The sequence below is a fragment of the Pan troglodytes genome, chromosome 11 (genome assembly GCF_028858775.2).
Source record: "Pan troglodytes isolate AG18354 chromosome 11, NHGRI_mPanTro3-v2.0_pri, whole genome shotgun sequence".
Lineage (NCBI taxonomy): Eukaryota > Metazoa > Chordata > Mammalia > Primates > Hominidae > Pan > Pan troglodytes.
In genome coordinates, this window is record NC_072409.2 from 29558297 (window position 1) to 29576615 (window position 18319).

At 39.2% G+C, this 18319-nt stretch overlaps 1 protein-coding gene across 3 annotated transcripts in view; it reads left to right on the forward strand.

Annotated features, from left to right (window-relative positions):
• Positions 1-18319, forward strand: part of ELP1 (elongator acetyltransferase complex subunit 1) — a 65577-nt gene that overhangs the window by 35078 nt on the left and 12180 nt on the right. For all 3 annotated transcript variants that reach the window (XM_016961393.4, XM_009457072.5, XM_016961394.4), the window contains 11 exons: positions 245-323; positions 413-492; positions 1709-1846; positions 1956-2041; positions 2350-2498; positions 4928-5051; positions 5911-6008; positions 7588-7789; positions 9604-9665; positions 16812-16874; positions 17235-17295. In XM_016961393.4, coding sequence (XP_016816882.2) covers positions 245-323; positions 413-492; positions 1709-1846; positions 1956-2041; positions 2350-2498; positions 4928-5051; positions 5911-6008; positions 7588-7789; positions 9604-9665; positions 16812-16874; positions 17235-17295 — 1142 coding nt within the window. The remainder of the gene's footprint in view (positions 1-244; positions 324-412; positions 493-1708; positions 1847-1955; positions 2042-2349; positions 2499-4927; positions 5052-5910; positions 6009-7587; positions 7790-9603; positions 9666-16811; positions 16875-17234; positions 17296-18319) is intronic.

Here is an 18319-nt window from a genome sequence, read left to right on the forward strand (position 1 = left end):
GTTGTATGTATGTGAAGATGTAGTTCTTAGACAGTCATGATGACTAAATTACGCCTTTAAAGAAGGTAAATGAATGTGGTACCTGATTTTTGTATTCTGTAATTTCAGAGTAGAAATCCAGTGATAGTAGCTTGGCATTGGGGCTGTAATCTGATTATAACTGGTTTGTATCATAATGAAAATATGCTGGGCCCATGTCAGTTTTTGTGAATACCTTTTCTATTCTTTCTCTGTCTTCTCACAGACTTATGTTTAAAGAGGCATTTGAATGCATGAGAAAGCTGAGAATCAATCTCAATCTGATTTATGATCATAACCCTAAGGTAACTTTCTAAGCTGTCATTTACTCTAGCTTACTTTGTACTTAAACTAATATGATCTGAATGAAGATGTTTTGTCCTTTTTTTGGTAGGTGTTTCTTGAAAATGTGGAAACCTTCATTAAACAGATAGATTCTGTGAATCATATTAACTTGTTTTTTACAGAATTGAAGTAAGTATTTTGAATAATTCATGTGTATCTTTTCCATAGTTTTCTCTCTTCTTGTTAAGGAAATCAAACATAAATAGCTAGAGAAGAAAAATTCCTTACTGTTCATTTTTAAAAATTGCTATAACTCTTAGATGCCAGTTGGTTTTTTGCTCTTTTCCTTTCTTTTTAAAACAGCCTGTTTAAAACTATGTCCTTAAAACATGTCATTCAGAATTATTATTTGACTTGATTTTTAGGTATACGTATAAAACTACTTGTTTTTCTTAGGAGACTGAAATCAAATGGCATCTTTCTCTCTGATGATCTTTCCCCTCAACTTTTTAATGAAACACTTTCAAAATAGAGAAAAGTTGAGAGAATTGTCCAGTAAGCAACCTATATATACCCCACCTGGATTCGCCAGTTTATATTTTTCTGTATACACATTCTCATTCTCTATAATCTGTCCATCCATCATTCATCTTGTTTGTCGACAAATTGCTAAGTGAGTTGTAGACATCAGTCCACTCTACCACCTGTACTTCTCCTTGTATATCATTAACTAGAGGGCATTCTTTGTGTATGGGTTGGTTTTGTTGTGTTTTTTCAGGTCATACTTATCTACAGTGAAATGTCCAAATCTTAAGTGTGCCATTTAGTGAGTTTTGGCAAATGTACACTTCATGTAACCTGAACCTCTATCAAGTTAGAGGGCATTTACTCCTTTTCAGAAAGCTGCTTCAGATTCCTTTCAATCAGTCCCTGTCCCGTTCCCCAGGCAACTACTCTTCTGAATTTTTCACCATAAATCAGTTTTGCCTGCTCAAGAACTTCACCTAAATGGAAGCGTACAGTATTTCTCTTCTGCATAAAGCTGTTTTCATTCAACATATTGTCTTGAGATTCATCTGTGTTTTTATATGTATCACTAGTTCATTCTTTTTTTATTGGTCAGTAGTATGCCGTTGTGTAAATACACCACTATTTGCTTATTCATTCCCCTGTTGCTGGACATGTGGATTGTACTACCCTGTTTGGGGCTAATGTGACTAAAACATCTACAAACATTTGTATAAGTCTTTTGTGGACATGTTTTATTTCTCAATATTTTTATAATTCAACTCTTTTCCAAAAGTCATTTTTATTTATCATCATCAGCATGCCAGGTGTATGTTAGTAATTTGATCGCTGGGCTACATGTTCTGTTGATGACCATTCCATACACACCTGTTCTTAGAGAAGAAGATGTCACGAAGACCATGTACCCTGCACCAGTTACCAGCAGTGTCTACCTGTCCAGGGATCCTGACGGGAATAAACTAGACCTTGTCTGCGATGCTATGAGAGCAGTCATGGAGAGCATAAGTCCTCATAAGTATGTATGCTGTCACCAGGCGGCATCCTTTGAAAAACCGAAGTGTGTAGTTGTCCTTGTCCAGCCTACTTACCTTTCTCATTCTGGTGTTCTTCACTTATTACCTCAGATACTGCCTATCCATACTTACATCTCATGTAAAGAAGACAACCCCAGAACTGGAAATTGTACTGCAAAAAGTACACGAGCTTCAAGGTAGAGATTCGCTCACAGAGAAAGTGCTTAAGGTGGCCGTGACTGCTACTAGTCTTCTGCAGGTGACAATCACCATGTCATTGCCACACCACAGATTTAACATGTGACTTTTTAGTTGCCATTTTAAGACCCTTGTCAGTTTTTTTCAGTGCTGCCCTCTAAAGCATATATAAAAGTATCAGAAGTATATATTCTTCTGATGTCCAGTTCTGTTGAGAAAAATTTATTGTCTTTTTGGTTATGTTGTTAGGTCTGTGGATTTTTTCCCCAAATGGTTGTGTTCTGTTTTGTTTTCTAAACACTGTTAGGAAATGCTCCCTCTGATCCTGATGCTGTGAGTGCTGAAGAGGCCCTGAAATATTTGCTGCTTCTGGTAGATGTTAATGAATTATATGATCATTCTCTTGGCACCTATGACTTTGATTTGGTCCTCATGGTAGCTGAGAAGTCACAGAAGGTATGTGGAGTTCTTACTTTTATGCCATTTGGTTCTTGTTTATATAATGATAGTGTGAAACCCTGCTTCTGGTAGTGCAGTAGCTTTTCTGCTATCACTCTGTGAGTGCAGGGCTGGAGACAGATCTGTGAGTTTCTAGGGCCCACGTTCCTAAACCCCTGTGCTTATGAAACTGTTTTGATTGTGAGGTTGAAGAAGTGAAGTAAAATTACATGGCTTTTTTTTGTTTTTTTTTTTTTGAGATGGAGTCTCACTCAGTCGCCCAGGCTGGAGTGCAGTGGTGCGATCTCGGCTTACTGCAAGCTCCGCCTCCCGTGTTCACGCCATTCTCCTGCCTCAGCCTCTCAAGTAGCTGGGACTACAGGTGCCCATCACCACGCCCAGCTAATTTTTTGTATTTTTAGTAGAGACAGGGTTTCACCGTGTTAGCCAGGATGGTCTCCATCTCCTGACCTCGTGATCCGCCTACCTCAGTCTCCCAAAGTGCTGGAATTACAGGTGTGGGCCACCATGTGCGGCCTAAAATTACATGGTTATTTTTAAAATGATGGGCATATGTGTGAGCTAATTTCTTCTCTTATAAAGGAAATGTAACAAGTGGTTCATGTTCCACTCCGGTTCGTTCTCACATGGCTCTTTTTTCTAGTGGAGGGTGGGCACATGGAGCACAGAAGGCTCATGGCCTCCTTTCCTATGTTGGTACATGTGCTATGATCAAAAACTTTGAACACCACTGGTATGCATATTTTTTATTTATTTTTTTGCAGCCTCAGTCTCTTCCCCATGACCTCTCCAAAAATGAAAATCGGATCCTTCATCTCTCTGCTTAAAATACTTCATGAGCTCCCATTGTTCTGAGGATATAATTCAGAAGCCATAATACTTCTTAAAAACCCTTCCTTGACCTGGCCTCTGTGTATCTTTCCATTCTCACTTCTTGGTACTGTCTTTTTTTCCTCTGCCCATGGAGGAAAGACAATGCTTTTGTCCCCCTTCCCTTGCCCCTCACCACCACATGCCTTGGTGGGCAGCATTACTTCTACCATCCATGGGCTTTGACTGCTTCCACCCTCACCATTCCCCTGGCTAATTCTCACTAATCTAGGTTAAAGGATGCCAAGGTGGCCTCTTCCCAGTAAGCCATTCATGCTTCCCTCCAGGGACTGGGTGAGGTGACCCTCCTATATGCTTCTGTTGCACACAGTGCCTACCCCCGCAGACTACAGTGTGTCTCCTTCTAGAGTGCGGTATTTATTTATTTATTTTTGAGACAAGGTCGGGCTCTATCACCCGGGCTGGAGTGCAGTGGCACCATCTTGGCTCACTGCAACCTACGCCTCCTAGGCTCAAGCAATCCCACCTCAGCTTACAGGCGTGCACCACCATGCCCGGCTAAGTTTTGAATTTTTTTTGTCGAGACGGGGTTTCGCCATGTTGCCCAGGCTGGTCTCAAACTTGTGAGCTGAAGCAATCCATCTGCCTCGGCCTCCCAGAGTGCTGGGAATGAGCACTTAATTATTTGTTGTCTTGGGTTTTTTTCCTATGTTGTTCCTACATGTATTTATCCTGTCAGCCCAGGGAAATTGCATTAAAAACAGGAAACACCTCTCCATTAGGAAGAAAAACAATTTGCTTACAGGGCATAGTATAGAGCTGGAGATGATAGTGCCAATAAATACTAGGTTGGCAGGGTCTCAGAGTTTTGTGTCCAACCCAGTATAATTTTATGTTTGTTTTAATGTGATCGTTTCAGGAGAGCATGGAATGTCATGAAAACAGCACCAAGAGCAATATCTTAGACTTTTAGGAGAAGCTTAGATGCATTTGTTGAATATCTTCTAGACTGAAACCTTATTTCCCTTATTAGCCTATGAAATAAATGATACTGTGAGACTTAGTTAAGGAAGTTACTATTATTCCAAGTGTAACTTATTAATATCCGTATGTGAAAGCATTTTTGCCAAAGCTTGTTTGATGTTCAGCTGACCCTTGCACAACGTGAGTTTCAACTGTGCGAGTTTGAACTGTGTGGGTTTATCTAAATGTGGATCTCTCTCAAACACAGTTGGCCCTTTGTGTCCACGGCTTCTGCATCCACAATCAGTGTGGATCAAAAGTACAATATTTGCAGGATTTGAAACTTGCAGATACAGAGGGCCAACATTTTGTGTATCCAGGCTCCATGGGGTCAAATGTAGGACTGGGGTATGCTTGGATTTTGGTATCCTTGGGGTGTCCTGGAACCAATTCCCCATAGATACTGGGGGACAACTGTAGTTCGATTTTATATATTATATAATATGCAGTTAATATATAATGCACATTTAAAAATTACGTAGCTTTGGGTTTATTGCTATATGTAAATGCTAGTTTCTATTCCTATATATGAATATCACAAGTAATAAAGTTCTCATTAATCATTTTTTTAGGATCCCAAAGAATATCTTCCATTTCTTAATACACTTAAGAAAATGGAAACTAATTATCAGCGGTTTACTATAGACAAATACTTGAAACGATATGAAAAAGCCATTGGCCACCTCAGCAAATGTGGTAAGTGTGGGGATTAGTATGTTTATCTCTACTTCAGATCTTCTTTGGAAGTAGGCAAGGTATAAATTAAACTGTTAGTTTAGACAGTGACTGATTTCACTTCCTACTCCTGAAAACTCTAACAATTATGTATGCTCACGTTATTTTGTCCTGTGTTCTGAAAAGCTGAAGGTAATCACTTTTAATGAACTGGAGGAGCTCCCTAGGTAAGAACGTCAAGTAGATCCTTTTTTGGTTAAGAATGAGCACCTGTGAAGTTAACTTCAGTGTCTCAGAATCAAAATTGGTTGACAGTTCTTCCTTCTCATGCTGTTTGCAGACATGTCAGGGAAACTCTGCTTGTCTGGAGAGAGTGATGAGGCCACCTCCCCGTGCCCTGCAAGACACAGTTTTAATTGACAGTGATGGGGTGCCAGTTGTTCTTCCCATGCTGGAACAGTTGTGATTCTTTACTGAGGACTGACGGGGGAAAGGAAGAATCGCCTGGGGTGCATGTTAAGCCTTCAGCTGCTGGCATCCTTGGAGAATCTGATTCAGCTGGTCTGGGATAGGACTGAGGCGTGCATGTGTCTAATAAGCTTCCCAGGTGATGTCTTTTTAAGGAGGCTGAGAAAACACTGGGCTGGAAAGCTGGGACTCTTAAGTAGGATGCTGATCCCAATCAGTGCTGCTCTTGCCTCAGAATCTGCAGTGGTGCTCATTAAAAATTCAAATTCCAGGATCCCATTCTTCAGATTCTCTGATTATTTAGGTCTTAAAAAGTTCCTCATTTATTTTGTTTGGTGACCATTGGTATAAATGAAGTCCATTATGCTTCCCATGTCTTAAGCCCGTCTTTGTGTGAATCTTTTTCCTGCAGGACCTGAGTACTTCCCAGAATGCTTAAACTTGATAAAAGATAAAAACTTGTATAACGAAGCTCTGAAGTTATATTCACCAAGCTCACAGCAGTACCAGGTATGTTGTGTGAAAATGAGGCTCTCCTGGTTTTGCTTTTTGCTTTAGTAGGAAAGGAGTGAGGATCCTAAGTTCATAACACCATCCTTGGCTTCAAAATTTATCTTAAAACTAATTAGCCTCAATTTGAACTTCTTATCTGGGAGAATGGTCCTGACCTGTTCTCTGATTCCTCATCTGGAATACCACAGCACCTTCCCCGTGGGGTTCCCTGCTTCTTTCCCACCCCTCCTCTAGCCCAACCTCACTGCTGTAAGACTGATCATCCTAACAAGTACAGATCTTTCCCATATATTTCAGCATAAAGGGAAACTTTTGTTTTCTTGAAAAAGCATCCCTTTAGCTTTTTTTATATACCACACACTTCGCTTCTAAGTTAAATGTGTTATATGATCCTCTTAACAGCCTCATAGGGTGCTGTACACAATTGGTAGATGAGGAAGCAGCTTGCCTGAGGATCCAGAGCTACAAAGTGCTGGACCTGGGATACAGAGCCCAGGCTGCCTGACCACCCTGCCCATGCCGTTAACCACCACTCTACCATGCCACCAGCATCACCATTTTCAGTTTGTCCTCAGACAATATACACATCTTTCTTTGATCAAGCCCCTGCCAGCTTCTTTAGCACCAGCTTCTGCCACTGTCCACATTCCCAGTTACTTGTAGGTAGTTCTACAGATGTCACATCGTGTGATTCCTCTGTCATTTCTCTACCCACCAGCCTTCCTTTAGCCCCATTTGTCCATCAGAACCCTTGGGTTACTCCTGAATGCCATTCCTGGACCAGGCGCCAAACACTGAGCCCCCAGAGCAGCCTGCCCTCGCCTTGGTGATTGCATTTGTCAAACTGCTGATTAGCTGGTTTGTCACCTCCACCAGGCTGTGGGCTCCTTAAGGGCAGGGACTCCATGTTGTATTCCTCTCTGAATCTCTGGCTAACATCCAGCCTGGAGAATCGAGGATTTGGCCAGTGGCTACCTCTTTGCCCTTGTTTTCTATTCTCTTCCACACTCTCTCTGCTGTAGTCACACTGGCCATCCTGTTACTCCTCAGACCTGCTATACACATTCCTGCTGCATGGCCATGGTGCCTTCTGTGCCCTCTGCCTGGTGCCCCCTATCTCATCACGTGGTTTATTCTCCTGACAGCCGTTAGAGCTCACACTCCCTGAGAGCTGCAAGGAGACTGTCCTCTGTCCCTTTACTCACGTTTGCCATTATGCTATAGACTGTATTTTGTCCCTAAGTCCATCCTCTGTTACTATAAGAGCAGCAACTTGGTGGTGGTTCTTATATGGTTTTTCATTTGTTTGGTTTTATTTTTTGCCTTGCTGTAGTATCCATACTGCCCAGAATGGTGCATATGTAGTTAAGAGTAATTATTTGTTGAGTGAATAAATGGCACATCCTCAGTAAGGTTTTGAATGAAAAAATGACTGTACTAACTGATCAACTGTAAAATTTTCCCAGGTAATTCTTTCAAGGGAGTTCCAAGTATAGGAACTAAGGCAGCTACACTGGAGCTTTAGAGAAATGATTGTCATGTTTCCTCCTCAGTCCTAAATCTCCTCTTGTCACAGGATATCAGCATTGCTTATGGGGAGCACCTGATGCAGGAGCACATGTATGAGCCAGCGGGGCTCATGTTTGCCCGTTGCGGTGCCCACGAGAAAGCTCTCTCAGCCTTTCTGACATGTGGCAACTGGAAGCAAGCCCTCTGTGTGGCAGCCCAGCTTAACTTTACCAAAGACCAGCTGGTGGGCCTCGGCAGAACTCTGGCAGGTAAGTACAATCATTTATATGTCTACATCTACAAAGGTTTTAAAAAATTTATTTCTTTTGTTTGGTAATTTTGCAAATAAATTTAGGGCAGAATACTCTGAGACAGTCTCGTTCTCACTGATAAAAATTAATTTAGAATGCTTTAAAGGATAAGCTACTACAGCAAGAGTCCCAGAATGCAGTGGCCCAATATGGAAAGAAGTTTATTTCTCTCTCCCATAGGGATTTATAGGCCCTTCCGTTGTGTGGCTCTGCAACCTTTTAGGCAGATGGTTGTAGCTGGGTTATCTCCACATCTGTGGGGAAGGAAGGAGAGTGGGGAGAAGTTAGAATCATGGTAAAACATTTACCTTTAAGTTGGAAATGACCTGGATGGAAGTTAAACTATCACCTTCTATTCCATCTCGGCCACACCATGTAGCTGGATGGGCTGTGCCCTGTAAGAAGGTAAAGATGAATTTTTGGATGGGTCCATTCTGGTATAGACAGTAGGTTGTTGGAATAGCCAGGAATGAGGTGGGGAAAATAAAAGGCCAAATGTCGAAGCATTCTGAAAGCAAAGGCAGTTTAGCTGCATCAGGGACAAGGGTTGCCTGAACCAGAGGCGAGGCTGGTACCAGGGGCTCTAGTACCAGAGTGGAGGAAAGGGTAAGGACACCTGTGAAAAGAGATGAGCAGAAGCTCTGGTCATCTCAGCAGTGCTTGAAGTAAAGCAATGACTGGTATATATTTTTCCCTAACTTGTAAATATTGTTGAGATCTCAAAGAAAAAAATAAAAAGCAGTCCTAAAAAAATTCCAAACTCTATCCTGTTAAATTTTGTTAAATTTATGTACCAGTCCTTCTTTGTCATTTGCAGTATTCTTTTTTTCTTGGGATTATAACAGTGTATGGGATTATCACTTTTCTTTTTCTGGTTATTAGCCTTTCCCAAATCCCTCCGTTTCCATGCTGGCCTCTTTTTACAAATGTCGAGAATTCCTTATTTCAGGCCTTTTAGTTATTCGTTCGGTCTCCATTGTTCCTTTCTGCTTTAGAAATTTATGATATTGGTTGTTTATACCTTCTATCTCTGTTCTTGGATCTCTTCTGTTCTTTACAGCTCTTAGCTTGCTATTTCCCATGTCTTACAAGGGAGTATTTCTAGTTTTTCTCAGATGTTTAGCAAAAGTAGGTGGGGAGGGCAGTGGTCAAAGATGTTTGAGAAATGTTACACACTGGAGTCACTCTGTGTGTACATTTAACGTAGGCAGTTGACACAAGAGAGCAAAAGAAAGAAAAGGTAACTATTTAAATAGTGGAGGTGATCTTACCTACTTTTTTTAGTGATATATGCACTGGAGTGAGCATGCAATGAGAGACCGGAATCTACCAGCTCCTTCGAAAGCCTCGGGTTCTCTGTGCCTCTCATTGTGGTTTATCTCAATTGGGCTGAGAGTGATTCTAGGATCTAAAGACACTGCATGACTCAAACATAAGTCAGCTACCTGCATCTAGTGCTCAACCAAAGAAATAGTGGTCTCTTACTGTTAAGGGACGGAGTGGTTTAGTGAGAGATACCAGGTCATTTTCCCATATACATGCTTTGGAAGCATCTTTCAAGGCTAATTTTGGCTGTATATGATTTTCAATTCCTATGCTTAATTTAGATTCTAGCTGCCATTTAAGATAGGACTCTATGGTGTATATACCTATTCCCTCACAGAAATTCAGAAAGTACATAGTTTCATACATAATAAAGACATATTAAAGAAGCACTTGAGCTAAAGTATCTGTTTAACTTTGTAGTCAACTGCTGCTTATTGTCTCTACAGGAAAGCTGGTTGAGCAGAGGAAGCACATTGATGCGGCCATGGTTTTGGAAGAGTATGCCCAGGTAAACTCAATTCCTCCCTTCTAACCCCCCAGTCAGCAAGAAAGGTCTTCTCAATTGTATCTTAGTGATCATCAAAGTTAAAGGAACTGTGCATAATTGTTAAGTCCAGAGATAGTGTTTGCCCCAGAGGTCTTATCTTGCTGGCTTGACTTGGAAATCTAAATTTAGTACATCTCTTAAGTTTTGTGAGGTAGAATATGAAGGGGCTCTACTTTAACATACTACTGGTTTGACCTTGGTAGAAAGTACTTAATTACATCTCAAGGTAGCTGTGCTCTTTAAAATTGAGTTTGCCAACGTAGAAACAATGAGAAAGGACCGTTATAAAACAGGATCATTGAAGGCTACATACTCTTGGCTTTTACTCCCATTCTCCCTATTGGAAATGTCTCCTTTACCTCAGGGACCTGGAGGTACAGCAGATTATAAGGATAAGTACCCATATGAGCATTTGGTAGTATTATAGGATTTATTATGAAAATAATAAAACTGCAGTAACACTGGCCACAGACTAACAGTACACAGGTGCACAGCTGACACCAGGGATTATTGCCTTGTAGAGTTTTGACCTTTGATGAGAGAGTGTTTTTTACAGTTGTTACTGATAGCACATTTATGTAACTTAATTGTGCTTTAAAAATATTTAATTGTCTCTTGTGTAATAACAGTAAGTGAAAGAAGATAACTAAAATTTTATATAATTAGATCCTGGAGAGAATATTTGTTGGGTGATTGAATTGAAAATACCAGTGAATGAAACATACCTAAAAGGGTAGATAGGTTGGGATGGAAAGATATACCACATAGAGGGTTAATTAAATGGATAAGGTGTCATTATCTTTTTTTCTTTGTAAAGGAAGATTAATGCATAAAATTATTTTGTGTAATTTACATACAATAAAATTATGTGTTGTACAGTTGTATAATTTACATATAATAAAGTTAATTCACCAATTTTAGATGAAGAATTCAGTACATTTGGACATATGTTTGTAGCTGTGTAACCACCATTGCACTCATGATCTAGAACATTTCTAACACCCCCAAAAGTTCCCTACTTCCCCTTTTGCAGTCAGCCTTCTCCCTCCACTGCCAGCCTTTGGCAAACTGATCAGTCAGTAAAGTTTCACATTATCTAGAATTTCATATAAACAGAACCATATGGTATGTAGTCTTTTTAGTCTGGCTCCTTTCACTCACATAGTGCGTTGAAGATGCATCCATGTTGTAGTTTATTCCTTTGTATTGCTGAATAGTATCCCATTATATGTATATGTCAGAATTTGTTGATCTATTTACCAGTTGATGTACATTTGGATTGTTTTCAGTTTGGGGTTATTATGAATAACGCAGCCGTGAGCATTCTAGTGCAGGTCTTTATGGGGACAGGAGTAGGAATGCCACATCCCGTGGTTAGTGGATGTTTAACTTTTTAGGAAGCTGCAGAACTAATCTGCAGTGGCCGTATCATTTTGCATTCCCCCCAGTGATATGTGAGAGTGCTTCAGTGACTCCTATAGTCACCAACACTGGGTGTATTACTGTGACACTAGATGTATTATCTATTGCTACGTAACAACTTACCTTAAAAGCTGGCAGCTTAAAACAACAGACCCTATTATCCCACTTTTTCAATGGGCCAAGAATCTTGGCTGGGCTTAGCTGGGGCCTCTGGCTCAGGGTCCTTTACAAGGCTGCAATTAAGGTATTGGCCGGGGCTGGAGTCATCTCAAGGCTTGACTAGTTTTTAATTTCATTTTCTAACGTTTTATTACTAGTATATAGAAATATAGCTGAAGTGTTTTGCAGGGAGGCTGTATAATTGACCTTGTATCCTGCAACCTTGCTAAACTCATTTATTAGTTCTAGAAGCTCTTGGGTGTATTCTCTAGGATTTTCTACATTAACAAACATGGTTTCTATAAATATAGTTTTATGTCTTTCTTACAATCAATACTTTTTTCTATCTGTATTGCATTTTCTAGGGCTTCCAATGTGGTGTTGAATAGAAGTGTTAAGAGTGAACATCCTTGCCTTTGTCCTGATATTGGAGAAAATTTACTTGTCTTTTAGCATTAAGTGTCATGTTTGCTTTTTTAAATTTTTATTCTATATTATTTTATTTTTGAGACAGAGTCTTGCTCTGTCACCCAGGCTGGAGTGCGGTGGTGTGATCTCAGCTCACTACAACCTTGACCTCCTGGGCTCAAGCGATCCTCCCACCTCAGCCTCCTGAGTAGCTGGGACTGCAGGAACATGCCACCATGCCTGGCTAATTTTTGTATTTTTTGCAGGGATGGGGTTTTGCCATGTTGCCCAGGCTGGTCTTGAACTGTTCGGTTCAAGCAATTCGCCTGTCTCAGCCTCCCAAAGTGCTGGGATTACAGGCATGAGCCTCCGTGCCTGGCCTGATATTTGCTTTTTTTTTTTTTTAAATGCTCTCTATTGCAGAGTTGGCAAACTACAACCTGTGACAAATCCAGCATGCCACCCGTTTTTGTAAATAAAGTTTTATTGGAGCTTAGCCATGCTCATTAGTTTACATCTTGTGTATGGCTGCTTTAACACTACAGCAGCAGAGTTAGAGTTGTGACACAGATAGTTTGGCCCATAAGGCCTATATTTACTGTCTAATGTTTTACAGGAAAAAGTTGCCAATTCCTGCCCTCTTGGTTTGAGGAAATCCCCTTCTGTTCCTCGTTCTGAGAGTTTTTATCATGAATGGGTGTTAAATTTTGTCAAATGCATTTTCAACTATGATGGGTTTTGTTTTTAGACCAGTGATATGGGGGACTAGGTGATTGATTTTCTACTGTTAAACCAACCTTGCATCTCTGGGTTCAACCCCACTTGGTATTATAGATTTATTACGCTTTTTCTCTCGTGGTAGATTAGATCTACTAAAATTTTCTTGAGGATTTTTGTGTTTGTGTTCATGAGGGATATTGTAGTTTTTTCGTGTCTTTGCCATGTTTTGGGTATCAGGATAAAGCTGCTGTCATTGAGGGGTGACAAAAATGAGGGGTGGTGTCCTTTACACTTCTGTTTTCTGGAGGATTTCATGTAGAATTGATATGAGAGTCTGGCTTATGGTTAAAAACCTATGTGTGATGTTTCAGACCTGACCATAAACAATTACAGACTTTACCTAGGAGGCCGCATGGGGAAAAGCTGCCCTCCCTACACCAGACTTGGCGTACTCCCAATGCATTACAGTTTCTAAAGGGAGTTGCAGTCAAGGACTCAGGGCCCCCTGTTAGTCATGCTCCTGTAACAGTATTTGCATTGAGAGTCCTGGCACTTTGATTCTTAGGTCTCTCTATCTGAGGCCATGGGCCAAGGTCTTCTTCAGGCACCTCTGCCAAGGCCTGTTTATGCAAGAAGGAGTGGAAAAACCTTGACATTTTTTTCCGCTGTGACTCACTACCCAGTACTTTTCCACCCTTAGCCCCCTTCCTTTGCACCCATACCCCCAAGATCCATCAAACTGCTAAAGCCTTTTTTTCCAAGCTCCTTCAACAGTGAACCAACCCTCATGTCTGTGTGGATCCAGCTGACTCTTGACTAGTAAGTTGTTCCTTGGGAAAAAATGGAACGGAGACAGTTGGTGCTTTCCCTGGTTTTAGCCTCTTGCTTATACCAATGCAATGCCTGAAGGCTTAATTCATTTTTGACTTGTTGCTTTGATCAGCTACTCCAACACCTGACAGCTCAGCTCTTTCTCCCAGCTCTTGGGAGATATTTTTTTCTTTAAATGTTTAGTAGAATATACCAGTAAGGCCATCTCGGCCAGGAGTTTTCTTTAATGAAAGTTTTTCACTATTAGTTCAGTTACTTTAGTAGACATTAGCCTATTCAAGTTTATCTGTGCCTTCTGGAATGAGCATTGGTAGTTTATGTCTTTCAAAGAATTTGTTCATTTCATCTAAATTGTCAGATTTATTGGCATGAAGTGTTTATAGTATTCTCTTATTTTATTGTCCATAGGGTCTATGGTGATGTCCTGTCTTTCATTCTAGATATTGATGTGTCTTCTTTTTTCTGATTATTCTGGCCAGAGGTTTATCAATTTTATTGATCTTATTAAAGAATGAACTGTTTCATTGTTTTTCTCTATGATTTTTCTGTATTCTATATCTTTTTTTATTATTTTGTTTATTATTTTATTTGCTCTTTATTTTTCTAGTTTCTTAAGGTGATGGCTTACTTTTATTTTTTTCTTATTTTTTTCTTTTTTTGTTGATGTTTTTTTTAAAGAAACAGGGTCCCACTCTTGCTCAGGCTGGAGTGCAGTGGCACGATCATGGTTCACTGCAGTCTCAAACTCCTACATTCAAGCTATCCTCCCCCCTCAGCCTCCAGAGTAGTTGGGATTACAGGTGCACGCCACCATGCCTGGCTAATTTTTAATTTTTTTTGTAGAGATGGGGTGTTACTAGTTGCCCACGCTGGTCTGAAACTCCTGGCCTCAAGTGATCCCTCCACCTCTGCCTCCCAAAGTGCTGGGATTCCATGTGTAAGCCACTGTGCCTGGCCAAGGTGATGGCTTAAAGCTATTGATTTGAGATGATTCCTTACTTTATAGTTTAAGCATATAATGCCATAATTTTCCTCAAGCACCGTTTTAGTTACGTTATACAAATTTTGAAATGTTTTGTTTTCATTTCCTAATTTCCCTTGTGATTTCTTTATTGAACCTTGGCTTACTTAGAAGTATGTTTAACTTGCAGATATTGGAGATTTGCCAGCCATCTTTTTGTTATTAATTTCTACTTTAATTTTGTTGTGATTAGAGAACATACATTTTATTAATTTAAAGTTATAATTTATTTTAATTTATAATATGGTCTGTTTTACAGAATGTTGTGTGTGTATTTGAAAATAATATGAAAGCTACTATTATTGGATGGAGTGTTCTATAAATGTCAGTTAGATTAGGTTGATCATGCTGTTCTAGCTTTTTATATCCTTATTGATTTCGTCACTACTTGCTCTATCAATGACTGGGAAAGTGTTGAAGTCTCCCAGTATTTGTCTATTTCTCCTTTGATTCTACCAGTGTTTGCTTAATGTATTTTGAAGCGCTGTTATAGGTGCATACATGTTTATGAGTATGTTCTAGATGTATTCATTTTGATATCCTTCTTTCTCTGTTACTATTCCTAATTCTGAATTTGACTTTAATGTTATTAATATAATTCTTCCAGCCTTCTCTTGGTTAGTCTTTTCATTGCATATATTTTTCTATCCTTTTACTTTTAATCTAGCTGAATGTAGTCTTTATTTTGAAAGCGCGTTCCTTGTTGATAGCGTTAGTTGGTTCTTTTTTTTTTTTAATCTAATTTGACAATCTCTGCCTTTTAATTGGAGGGTTTAGACATTTGCATTGAATGTGATTACCAATATAGTTAGATTTAAACCTACAGTCTTGCTGTTTGTTTTTTGTTTGTTTCATTGATCCTTTGTTTCTTGTTTTTTTCTTTTTTTGCTTTCCTTTGGATTTAGTATTTTTCATAATTCCATTTTACCTCCACTGTTGGCTTATTAGCTATACTTCTTCATTTCAGTATTTTAGTGGTTGCTGTAGGATTTATAATAAATATCATTAATTGACCATATCTTCAGATAATCGTATACTACTTCATATATAGTGTAAAAACCTTACAAGAGTATTCACTCCATAATACTTTGTTATTGCTTTTGCTTTAAGTGATCAATGATTGTTTAAGGAAATTTTTTAATGACCTTTCATGTTTATTCTTTTTTTTTTTTTTTCCCCAAAAGATTCAGTATTTTCCGAGTTTTCAAAAACTGCTGGCCACTCAAAGTGGATCAACAAAAATTTAAGAGTTAAAACTGTAAAACTCTTGAAGGCTGGGCACAGAGGTTCATGCCTGTGATTCCAGCACTTTGAGAGGCTGAGTTGGGACAATCACTTGAGCCCAGGGGTTTGAGACCAGCCTGGGTAACATAGAAAGACCTCGTTTCTACAAAAAATAAAAACACAATTAGCCAGGCATGGCGGTGTGCACCTGTAGTCCCAACTTCTTGGGAGGCCAAGGTGGCAGGATTCCCTGAGCCCGTAAGTTTGAGACTGCAGTGAGCTGAGTTCATGCCACTGCACTTCAGCCTGGACAGCAGAACAAGACCCTGTCTCAAAACCAGAACGAAACTATAAAACTCTTAGAAGAAAACAGGGCTAAATCTTCATGACTTTGGATTTGGCAATGGATGGTTAGAATTAATACCAAAAACACAATCAATAAATTGATAAATTGGATTTAATAAAAATTAAGAACTTTTGTGTATCAAGGACATTGTCAAGAATGTGAAAAGACAGCATGTAGAATGGAAGAAGATATTTGCAAATCCTATATCTGATAAAGGTTTAATATCCAGAATATGTAAGGAACTCCTGCAACTCAACAACAGAAAGCCAGTTAAATCAATTTTGAAATGAACAAACGCCTGTAAACCCAGCTGCTTGGCAGATTGAGACAGGAGGATTGCTTGAGGCTAGGAGTTCAAGACCAACCTGGACAACGTAGTGAGACCCTGTCTAAAAACATTTTTTTAATTAGCTGGGTGTGGTGGCATATGCCTGTAGTCCCAGCTACATGGGAGACCGAGGCAGGAGGATCACTTGGGGCCAGGCAGTCAAGGCTGCCGTGAGCTATGATTATGCCACTGCATCCCAGCCTGGGCGACAGAGTGAGACCCTGTCTGAGAAAAAAAAAAAAGAACAAAAAAAAATTTAGAAGATTGCTATTCTAGTCTACTATTTTTTCAAAGGGTGGTCTTGTTAACAATTCTGGAGCCCACCTAAACCTGCTAAATCAAACTTGGTAGTAAAGCTGGGGAGATGGGCATGTCTAACAGACGTTTCTGGTGGTTTTGATGTCCAGGCATGCGAGAGATGATGCTTACCTTGTGTTTTGTCATTATTTTCAGAATTTACACCCCTTCCTTATCTTTTGTATCAATATTTATGGAGTCATGAACTCTAGGATAGGCATGATGTTGAGAACTAGGAGTTCTCCCCTGGCCAGGGAGATAGAGGCAGCTCTGTGGTTAGTTTTGTAGTTGGCTGTGATGACATCTGACATGCTCTCTTCACTTGTTGTCTTCTTCCTGTTCCCTTGTCAGGATTATGAAGAAGCTGTGCTCTTGCTGTTAGAAGGAGCTGCCTGGGAAGAAGCTTTGAGGCTGGTAAGAATCTTGTAAATCCTCTGGATGTTGGGTGCTAAGCAGAGAGAGCAAGCAAGGGATTCCAGGTCAGTTGGAATCTCTTGTCTTCTGAGGTTCATGAAATAAGTAGAAATAGGTCAGGTTCCTGGCTTAAGGAAAAGCAGTGTTTTTAAAATCATTTTTATCATTCTCGATAATAATTTGAAATATTACTGTCTTTTTACTGAAATGAATTGAATTTCCTTGGCTGCCTTGTAGGAGGCCTGTTTTTCAGGAAAATATTCTGATTCCCTCTGAAAGTAATCCATGTCCTTCTAAGTATCTTAACTCTCCAGTGACTAGAAGTTTTCCTTCCTAAAATTATTGTGTTTTTCCTTCTAGGTATACAAATATAACAGACTGGATATTATAGAAACCAACGTAAAGCCTTCCATTTTAGAAGGTGAGGGTTCCATTTTAGATAGAATTCCTCATTTGGAAGAAGGTGAGGAGAGAGAGATGAGAGAGTCTCCTCCTATTTACTGTGTTTTCTTAATAATATGTCATGTAGACTCAATCAAAATTACCCCCTGGATATAATATTTAATTCTCACTAGAATTTTTAAATATGCTGAACTATTAAATGGTAACAAAATATTTAAATGTTAGAAACCTGTGATCAAATATGATTAAGAATCTTTGTATTTGGAAATAGTAAACTTGAATATGAACTATATTAGATAATAATATAACATTGATAAATTTCTGGCATTTAATAATCATGTTGTGGTTATATAAGATAATATCCTATTATTCTCAAGAGATAAATGCTGAAATATTTAGGAATGAAGGATCATATCTCTGCCTTACTCTTAAAAGTTTCCACAAAAGTATTAATGAATGTGTGTATGCATGCAGAGAAACAGGAAGCAAAAAAATGTCAAAATGTTAGTAATTGGTAAATCAAAGTGAAGGGTATATGTGTGTTCATTGAACTTTTACAACTTTTATGTAGGTTTCAACGTTTAAAGTATTTTTTAAAAATTACCTTTTCAAATGAAGTTTGTGGTTCTTAGAGAACATATGAATATTACCAGTTCTAGAATACTCAGATGGTCACTGTGACCTCTTAAAAGCAAAGTGGAGAAGGACATCAGTTTGACTTACAGAAACCTTAGGGAGTGGTTGATTTTAAGTTCTGCATTTTTATGCACATCTACCCTGTAAGTAACGTCTGGCCTTTCTGACATTTACATGTATGCACATTCTTACCTTGTCTGCACCCCCTTCCTCCATCCTAATTAAAACGTTGCTGGGGTACTTTTTATGTCATTCACTTTAGGTACCTCTAACTGGGTACTGAAAACATCATTCCTCATCTATAATAATCTAACCAGCTCTTACTTAGATTTTCACCACTAATGAGAACCTTTCTTAGATAAATGCTGATAATTCATCTACATAGGCCCAAAACCTATTAATAAAAT